Source organism: Etheostoma spectabile, chromosome 16, assembly GCF_008692095.1.
Source record: "Etheostoma spectabile isolate EspeVRDwgs_2016 chromosome 16, UIUC_Espe_1.0, whole genome shotgun sequence".
In the NCBI taxonomy this organism is placed as follows: domain Eukaryota; kingdom Metazoa; phylum Chordata; class Actinopteri; order Perciformes; family Percidae; genus Etheostoma; species Etheostoma spectabile.
In genome coordinates, this window is record NC_045748.1 from 12,288,654 (window position 1) to 12,298,827 (window position 10,174).

The window sequence follows — 10,174 nt, forward strand, 5'->3', positions numbered from 1 at the left end:
ATGTGATTGGTGCAGCTCGGCTACAAGGGCATAGATAATGAGCATCATTACTCGATGCCAGAGTGACTCGCTGAGCAAATTCAAGTTGTGCTCTCGTGAGAACTCTGGACATCCTGGGTACTGAATCTGTGGATCAAATTAAAATAGTTTCAGCAAGGAGGTAATGGACAGGAAAGACAGTAAAAGGGTAAGATAACTCAAAAAACTATTGAGTACTATATTTTCATGTACAGCACTCAACTGCCAACTAAAAAACTGTTTTGAAAAGATGAGAAGACATGAATCATCACATGTAATGATTATTAAGTTTTTGTGTGATTATGATGTTACACTTTAAACTCTGTTTTTTGGAGTTTACCGATTACTAAATCAATATTTCTGCCCCCGAAAAAACAACCTATTGACTTGAGATTACATGTCCCTTTGCAGTTGAATAATCATTGACAGAGACGCAGCTTAAAAGTTTTAATAGGGACAGACACACAACATCATTTGTCTCTTCAACGGTTCATCATGAGGATTGCTGTCGCTCTCCAGCTGGGCTTCTGTGGCCTGTGTCTAACGCTGGCGCTTGTTGGAGAAGGGATGTATGTATATATTTATTCTAAGGATTGTATAGTACTAAGGAAGGTACAAAGTTGCATCATCACTTAATACGTGCATTTCAGGGGAGTGGAAATTCCTGATCCGCCAGCAGTCAATTGTGTTTGGAGCCGCTGGTCAGAGTGGAGTCCTTGTGATCCTTGCACGAAATCCAGAGTGAGTCCATTAAAACTGTAGTCAGTGAGAACTCAGCTTTCAACTATCACAATGCAGTAGCCTACTAGCTAGCATGTGACAAACTGTACTGTTTGTGTGCGTGTATTTTGACAAAATTGAGTTAAATCACGAATCTTACTTTGTGGCATCTGCTTTCCCAAAACATAGTATTTCCCAGACATTTTGTAATTTGGAGGGGAAAATATACAGGATTTAAATTGGAAAGACCTGGAAAGCTGAGGTAAAAACCAAAGTAACTGCACTCTGGCTTGTTATGGCAAGCTGTTGACATAGCGATTGCTATTCAATTTAGGGGCTTTGGATAACAGAATAAGTTACTGTGCTGTTTCCTGTAATAAAAAAAAAAAAATCTAAATTTAGATTCTCAAACAACTTAGTAATTGAGTTTGTAAAAAAAATACATATAAATAAATACAGCTAAATCTGATCATAGTGGTATCTTCATCTTAAAAGTAGCCTAACACCCAATTCTGCTAACCTTACTTTAAGCTACCGGTAAATCCCATTTGTAAATGTTTTAATTAAAGATTATAACCTCGCTCATTTCAAATGGACAACACGGCTGAAAAAGAACCAAGAACATATTTTGTTTGTAGATACTGAATTTTCCCTGTGCCCTTCAGATTGTCCAAACATAAAGTGCGGTATGAGTTTTACTAAGGCTAAGTTGTGCGACATTCAGCCTAAAAAAACATAAAGTAATTTTTTTCACATTATATATATGTTACACAGGGCCTTAAACTTCAAACACTTTTTTCTTAACTTCATTGTTTCTCTGTCTTTGTTTGATAAAAGTATAAATGCTTAAAGTGTGATGTCATGTGTGATCCTCAGAGGCGCTCGCGAAGTGTAGAAGTGTTCAGCCAGTTTGGTGGTTTGTCCTGCGAGGGATCTCTGGGGGACAGGGAGTTCTGTACAACAGGTGCTGAATGTGAACTACCGCCTCCTCCTGCATGCTCCGACTCGGAGTTCCAGTGCGAGTCAGGTACTTCAGCTTCTTTTGACCCTTTGAATTGTCTTCCATTTGACCGTGCACTTGTCATCCTCCCGGAAAATCAGCACTTCTTCTGACGTTTTGTCTCTTTTTATTTTCCACATTTGGTTTTTTTTCAATTTTTTTGACGTTTTTTTCCACTACCATGTATACATATCACTAACACCTACTTATTATTGAAATTTTCATGGTCAATAAACTTCAAGAATAGGAAATTATACCTGATCCTTGAAAAAAGCAAAAATTGTGAATCATTTAGACTAATATTTAAGGGAGCTTAATCACAGACTGGTATATGTCAATATTCAGTAAGAATACTGTTTCGAAACATTTCAATTTTTTTCAAATGCTAAACATTTTAGTAAATATCCCAAATTTTATGGAAGTGGAGATCCGATCTTTTTTTTTGTAATCATGTTTTCATTCAAGAAAGATAAGACAATACAGATCCAGCACGTTGTATGGAATCATCCAAGTTATTTGGATAATTACATTTAGGTAGTTAAAAAGAAACGCAGATTTCTCATTCGTACATACATACACTACCGTTCAAAAGTTTGGGGTCACATTGAAATGTCCTTATTTCTGAAGGAAAAGCACTGTACTTTTCAATGAATATGACTTTAAACTAGTCTTAACTTTGAAGAGAAAAACTCGCTTACATTGCTATGGGTAAAGGACTATTATAGCTGAAATGTCTGGGTTTTTGGTGCAATATCTACATAGGTGTATAGAGGCCCATTTCCAGCAACTATCACGTCAGTGTTCTAATGGTACAATGTGTTTGCTCATTGGCTCAGAAGGCTAGTTTATATTAGAAAACCTTGTGCAATCATGTTCACCATCTGAAAACAGTTTAGGTCGTTACAAAGCCACAAACTGACCTTCCTTTGAGCAGATTGAGTTTCTGGAGCATCACATTGTGGGGTCAATTAAACGCTCAAAATGGCCAGAAAAAGAGAACTTTCATCTGAACTCGACAGTCTATTCTTGTCCTTAGAAATGAAGGCTATTCCATGCGAGACATTGCTAAGAAATTGAAGATTTCCTACAACGTGTGTTACTACTCTCTTCAGAGGACAGCACACAGGCTCTAACCGAGTAAAAGAAGTGGGAGGCCGAGCAAGAAGATAAGTACATTGGAGTCTCATTTTGAGAAACAGACGCCTCACAGGTCCCCAACTGGCATCTTCATTAAATAGTACCCAAACACCCGTGTCAACATCTACTGAAGAGGCGCTTCGGGATTCTGGGTTTCAGGGCAGAGTGGCAAAGAAAAAGCCATATCTGAGACTGGCCAATAAAAGAAAGATTAAGATGGGCAAAAGAACACAGACTTGGACAGAGGAGACTGGAAAAAAGTTGTTGTGGACGGATGAATCCAAGTTTGAGGTGTTTGGATCACAAGAAGAACGTTTGTGAGACCAGACAAATGAAAAGATCTGGAAGAATGCCTGACCCCATCTGTTAAGCATGTGGAGGTAATGTGATGGTCTTGTGCTTGGTCTGGTGGTGGGAGATTTGTACAGGGTAAAAGGGATTCTGAATAAGGAAGGCTATCTCTCCATTTTGCAACGCCATGCCATACCCAGTGGACAGCGCTTGATTGGAGCCAATTTCATCCTACAACAGGACATGACCTAAACACACCTCCAAATTGTGCAAGATATTTAGAGCAAAAGCAGGCAGCTGGTATTCTATCGGTAATGGAGTGCCAGCGCAGTCACCAGATCTGAACCCCATTGAGCTGTTGTGGGAGCAGCTTGACCGTATGGTACGCAAGAAGTGCCCATCCAACCAATCCAACTTGTGAGCTGCTTCTGGAAGCGTGGGTGCATTTCTCCAGATTACCTCAACAAATTAACAGCTAGAGCCAAAGGTCTGCAATGCTGTAATTGCTGAAAATGGAGGATTCTTTGACGAAAGCAAAGTTGTGTAAAAAAAATCTTTTTCAAATACAATTATTATTTCTAACCTCAATGTCTTGACTCTATTTTCTATTCATTTCACAACGTATGGTGGTGAATAAGTGTGACTTTCAGGAAAACACAAATTGTTTTGGGACCCCAAACTTTTGAACGGTAGTGTACATACATACATACATACATACATACATACATAAATACATCTTTTGAAAGCAGGTCAAATTTGACCCGGATACAACAAAAGGGTTAAGTCACCTACAGTACCTTTGTCATTGTTGTATCCTTATATTTGCTCTATCAGTTTAACCCCCATCTTTACACAGGTTCATGCATCAAGAAGAGATTAATGTGTAACGGGGACTATGACTGTGAGGAGGGATCAGACGAGGACTGTGATCCTCAGCGTAAACCCTGTGGTCTGTCAGTCCTGGAGAACAATGAGCAAGGCAGGACAGCAGGATACGGGTAAGAGTGAGTTATATGAAAGTAAAAAGGAGGCTTTGTCACAATGGAGAGCACTTACATCAGGATAAGATAGACTTTATTAATCCCACACTGGGGAAATTCCTTTGTTACAGAAGATCAATAGAAACACATCAGAACAACCCAAATACACATGAAATAGACATAGGAAACATATTCAGAAAGTAATATAAGAAAAAGAAAAAATGGAATTAGTGATAATAATAATAGTAATACAAAGGTATTTACACTACAAACACCTGTGTTTATATATATACACACACACACACACACACACAGATATATATATATATATATATATATATATATATATATATATATATATATATATATATACTTATATATAAATGAGTAATGTGCAGATGAATAGAAATTATATATTGTACACAAGAAGGTGACACAGGTAAACAAATAAATAAATATGGATTGTGCAGAATATTACCAGTTATGGCTTATGTAGCAGAATCTGCTAGCAGTGCTATATTATAATGGCATATTAGCCCACTCACTGTGGCCATACGGAACATATACTAATCAAAGCAGTTTTCAGATGAGATACTTTCTTCATCTACATGTTGTTTATCACAATAGAAATGATCTGTTTTTTACTGGAGTAATAGTTTTTCGTTGTGAGAACTGCGTTGGGTCACTTATTTCAATTCAATTCAAATTGCTTTCATTGGCATGAATGTGAGAAATAACAATATTGCCAAAGCATCAACGATAACAATGTGAGAAGAAATGCAATTCATTGAATTGTCATTCTCTTGCAGAGTGAGATGAGAACATCAATACCCCTCTCTGCCTGAAGATGACAAATTACGTGACAATTAACTTAGCTTAGCATAAAAAACTGAAAGCAGGTGCTGACTGTTCAATTAATAGAACCTGTACATGGGTAGGAGACTGAAGTACTTCTCAAACTTTTGAATTTCATTTAGGTAGGCATAATACTGTATATACTGTAATGTAAAAGTGGTCACTGTGTCCATGCACCAGAATCAACATCTTGGGTGTAGATCCTCGAATGAACCCATTCAACAATGATTACTTCAATGGAAGGTGTGATCGAGTGAGGAATCCATACACTCAGAAGTATGACAGGCTTCCCTGGAATGTTGGCGTGCTCAACTATGAGGTTAGCTACCACCATTTCTCCTATTTTCTTCTAAGGATGTATTACTGTGTGTGTGTGTGTGTGTGTGTGTGTCTGTGTAAATATATATTAATATTATCGCATTTGGTTTAACCTTCACTGGACCAGGGTTTTGAATATGTCCCTTTTTCTGAAGCTCGAGTAAGTTGCAGTGGAGCCACGTTCGAAGATGGGGACTTAATCCTGTGTGTGTGCGTGTGTAAAATGACGATGATAGTAGGTCAGTGAGCATCCTGATAAGTCTATCTTCTCTCAACACTCATGCTCCCTGTCTTTGCAGACTTTGGTGGAAGAAACCACCTCTAGAGAAATCTATGAAGACACAGACAGTCTCCTGAAGGAGATTTTGACGGAGATGACTAACAAACTTGATGTAGGACTTTCCTTCAAATTCAGCCCAACTGAGAAGTCCATGTCAGAGTCAGTTGCACCTCCTTCAACTTCAGATGCAGCTGCACCTTCAACTTCAGATGCAGCTGCACCTTCAACTTCAGATGCAGCTGCACCTTCAACTTCAGATGCAGCTGCACCTTCAACTTCAGATGCAGCTGCACCTTCAACTTCAGATGCAGCAGCACCTTCAACTTCAGATGCAGCAGCACCTTCAACTTCAGATGCAGCTGCACCTTCAACTTCAAAAGTAGATTTAACCTTGGGTTTAGAGATTGGATTCCAGAAGAAAACGATGATTAAGGAGCTTTCAGAGTACACAAAAATTAAGGTAAATATCAGCCAGTGACAAGTAATCCCATTGCAATTTATAAATAGTTCTTAACATGCAAAGCAACATTAACTAAACTAAAAAAAAATGTTGTGAAGCAAGTCTCAGATAGATACATACCATATGTGTTTACTAATTCTTCTCTCCTGCAGAACAAGAGCTTTATGCGGGTGAAGGGCAAAGTGCAACTGAGCACCTACAGGATGCGTTCCCGTGAGCTCAAAACAGCCGATGAATTCTTGGCGCATGTCAAATCTTTGCCTTTGCAGTATGAAAGGGGGATTTATTTTGCCTTCCTGGAGGACTACGGAACTCACTACACCAAAAACGGGAAGACTGGCGGCGAATATGAGTTGGTTTATGTTCTCAACCAGGACACCATAAAAACAAAAAGTATGTGTCTCTATTCAAATGTAATGGTTCTGAAGTTCATTTTCTCAATCACAATAGTGACTGAATTGAAAAGTATATAAGCACTGATCGTCTATACTCCATGCCTCTTGCAGATCTGACAGAGAGAACTGTTCAAAACTGCGTTAAAGTCGGCATTTCAGCGGACTTTCAAGGCATAGTTGATGGCAATGTGAAAAATGACAACTGTAAAGATGTAACAAACAAAAACCAAGGTGAGCTTTCCCAGTTTCACCTGATCACAGTAATGTTTAAAGCATAGAGTTTTGAAATCTATCTTACGATTCTCACATGTGCAGTGAAGGAGTTATTCCTTGCTGGAATCACTCTTCCTGTCCATACTGATCATGAAATAATTCCTTTGTAGCACGACTACACTGTATGACAATGGGGACAAAACCACAGCTTCTCCCATGCAAAATTGCAATCTAAATTTCAGTCAAGGCTAGTGTCAGGTTATAGTGGTCATCTTTATTTTGGTAGTCAGATGGTAGGTTTACTGCAAGTGTATGATGCTAGCAATGCAACTACCCCTTACTCGTAGTTATAGAATATAATTCTGTGTGAAATAGAGTGTCTTTGAAAGTGGCTATATGTAACTTTGTGTTGGTTGATTCTAGCGGTCGCTTTGTACAAAAGTGGTAGTGTTTTTCCAACACCAGGTATTTTCTTTACGGGGCTGTATTGCCCTCGGTATAGTACTGAGTTAGTGTTACCGGGAGGTCATATAGTTGCAATGAATGTTAGGGTGTCTGGTGAGCTAAACAGGGTAACGTTATCACTGTCACTATGTCACGAGCCAATTGCATTAAGAGATTGTTGTAGCAACCAACTGAATAATAGTTTAGATTAATGTATACTGCATTAAATCAAATCCACGTCTGTTTTACACAAGTAATGTTAAAGAGGGACAAGGGCAAAGAAAATAGTAAGCAAACACAAACATGGACTAAAAGGAAAATGTCCACGCTAAATAGATAGGGGACGTAAATTAATGTTGGCCACTGACGTACAACCATGTCGCACACTGTAAAGTTATTTTATGAATGAAATAGACATGCCGCTGGCATACGCTAACACAGGCTTTTCTGGTGTTATAAAGAAATCTGTGACCCTTCAGAATGCGTTACATGCTGCAAATCATTCTGTGACTTTGCGGGAAAAACAAACCCGGGCAGATGCCTTACTAAAATCTATACAAAAATAGCGTTCTTTTCACTGTTAGTCTTGTCCAGGTCATTTAAGATCATTGTATGAAAAATGACATAGTTTTAGAAACATTAAAAGTTACATATAGTCACTTTAAGTTAAACTTCCAAACTTAACCACCAAAACCAAACCTCTCTTTTCCTATTAGTACATTGTGTACTGATATTGTGATGTTTATGAGTAAGGTTTCAGTATTTCTCAAATGTGGAAAGTAACCAAAGTTTTCCCCTGGTGCTTAAACAGGTGATACTGCCGGAAAAGCAGTAGTGGACAAGGTGATCACATCAGTCAAAGGAGGTACTCTACAAAGTGCTGTTGGTATGAGAGCTCAACTGAATAAGGAAGGTGTGATGAACATCAATACATATCAGGAATGGGCCCGGACCATCGCTGAGGCCCCTGCGCTGCTCACCAGTGAGGTACCTGTGATAGATTGGCAAAGCTGTGAATACTTCATTTTCAGATCATGTTTTTAACGATGGTAGTGGCATAGCATGGTCAGTCCACCACTTTGGTCCAGACCAAAACACTGTACCCACAATATAGATTTCCATGAAGTTGTGTACAGACATTCATGCTGCCCAGAGGATAAATCCTAAGGATCCTCTAAGTTTTCCCTTATCGTTACCAAATGTCATAGTTTTCACTTATGATGGGAATATTATAACATCTACTCAATTAATTGGCACAGAATCCGTCATATTTATTTATTAGATATTTACATCACTATGAGGTAGACGTCTGATGTTTTTAGTGTCAATTCTCAAAAAAAACCTCTAAGGACAGCTGGAAAACGATTCATATTCACATTACCATCAGCATAGCCTCGCTTTGCCAAACCATCCACACAGTGCAAAGCGGGCGAGGGTCTGGCAAGTCCACACAGCATTCTGGGATGAAAAATGAGCTCTGGTTTATTAGCATTTCTTTAAACCAATCACAATCGTCATGGGCAGCGCTAAACTCCGCACAATCTGCTGTAAAGTAGTTGAGAAAACTCAGAAAACACATAGTCTAGCTAGCTGTCTCAATTTACCATGCAGAGATCTGGGGAGCAGTCAACCATAGTCCTCATAAATCCACCAGAGTTTAAAATTCCGACACAAAGAAAGCGGAAGGAAAAGGACAATACACACATACGGCGGAATTTCCTGCGGCTCCGGCGCAATCCCGGGAGTGGAACGTCAAGCTTATAGACTACCATCAGATGGACTTTGAGTTCATGGCAAACTATCAAATGTAAGCATGCAAACGCCCAATAAAGACGGTGAACACGGTAAAAAGTAAACCTCCTACATTAGCATTGTGAGCATGTTTGCATGCTGACATTAGTGACAGATTAAAGTACTGCTGCGCTCAAGTACAGCCTCCAAGAGCCACTGTAGCTGTAGACTAATTTCATAAGACATAAGGCAAAAGAAAGATGTGATATAATTTTTCTGTTATCATATCCTGTCAAGTGAAATGGTGCATCTATTCAGATTTTTCTTTTCTTCTGACAGCCGGAGCCCATCTATATGTTAATTCCATTGGATATGGCAGATGCTAACACCAGGATATCCAACCTGAAGCGGGCCACGGCAGACTACACGGCAGAGTATAACGTCTGCAAGTGTAAGCCTTGTCAGAACGGAGGCACTCTCGCTCTCCTGGATGGGCGGTGTAAGTGCATGTGCCCTTTTCAGTATGAAGGCTTGGCCTGCCAGAACTACAAGGCTGATAAAGTTAAACACGCAGGTAAGAGTAAACGGATACATCAAAACATACAATATCCCAACATACCAACAAGGCCATTTATATCACTTTAGGTCCTTTTCCTTTTGTTTGCTCATTTTGACAATGTACGGCAGGTGCAAGGCCGACAGTTATTCAGGAAGGTAACTGGTCCTGCTGGTCCAGCTGGTCCAGCTGTGGCGGAGGGAAACGCACAAGGACACGCAGATGTAACACAGAAGGGCTCCTTGGAGCTGTGTGCAGAGGAGACACCAACAATGAAGAACACTGCTAAACAGATTAATTACCATGTAACAAACAATCTTTCTTTCTCTCTTTGACACACACACAGACACACACAGACACAGACACACACACACACACACACACACAGACACACACAGACACACACATACACACTGTTCCATATTTGTACAATTTGACGTTGAACATGCCTATTTAGGAGAACAGAGCCATCTTGAGGTTGGTAATATATAAAGCAGTTCATAAAATGATTTTATGTGTAGATTGATTTTTTGTCTGAGCCCTCTAAGTTTTAATTTAAGCCACCTAAAGTTGCTCTATTTTGTAACAATAAATCAAATTAAAACAAAGTTCTTCAAACTATTTCTATGCTGTCTTTTACAGCCCACAGACCCCTGCAAACAAACAAGAGCATGCCCTGTTTAATCATTTACTAGTCATCAGACATTTAGATCCAAACTTTGACTACAAACAATGCTGTGTCTTTCCAATTAGGGTGAGTTAAAAAAAAACAAAAA

At 39.1% G+C, this 10,174-nt stretch overlaps 1 protein-coding gene and 1 long non-coding RNA gene across 2 annotated transcripts in view; one reads left to right on the forward strand and one right to left on the reverse strand.

Annotated features, from left to right (window-relative positions):
• The window catches only part of LOC116704233 (uncharacterized), a 15,319-nt gene extending 5,282 nt beyond the window's left edge, over window positions 1-10,037 (reverse strand). Inside the window, exons 1-2 of the long non-coding RNA XR_004335623.1 lie at window positions 9,837-10,037; window positions 1,853-1,861 (exon numbers count right to left, since the gene is read on the reverse strand). This is a non-coding gene — a long non-coding RNA (uncharacterized LOC116704233). The remainder of the gene's footprint in view (window positions 1-1,852; window positions 1,862-9,836) is intronic.
• c9 (complement component 9) lies at window positions 440-9,801 on the forward strand. The gene is made up of 11 exons (XM_032539527.1): window positions 440-587; window positions 669-759; window positions 1,615-1,765; window positions 4,023-4,164; window positions 5,182-5,320; window positions 5,619-6,059; window positions 6,212-6,452; window positions 6,566-6,685; window positions 7,923-8,098; window positions 9,182-9,416; window positions 9,530-9,801. The coding sequence occupies exons 1-11, from the start codon at window positions 514-516 to the stop codon at window positions 9,685-9,687; spliced, it is 1,968 nt and encodes a 655-aa protein (XP_032395418.1). The 5' UTR covers window positions 440-513; the 3' UTR covers window positions 9,688-9,801.
• Window positions 10,038-10,174: the final 137 nt, after the last annotated feature.

Excerpts from the sequence above, each read along its gene's own strand:
- c9 (XM_032539527.1), top strand. The coding sequence starts at position 514 with ATGAGGATTGCTGTCGCTCTCCAGCTGGGCTTCTGTGGCCTGTGTCTA. Across the intron at positions 6,060-6,211 it reads CAGAGTACACAAAAATTAAG|AACAAGAGCTTTATGCGGGT; the intron begins GTAAATATCAGC and ends TCTCTCCTGCAG. Across the intron at positions 6,686-7,922 it reads TGTAACAAACAAAAACCAAG|GTGATACTGCCGGAAAAGCA; the intron begins GTGAGCTTTCCC and ends GTGCTTAAACAG.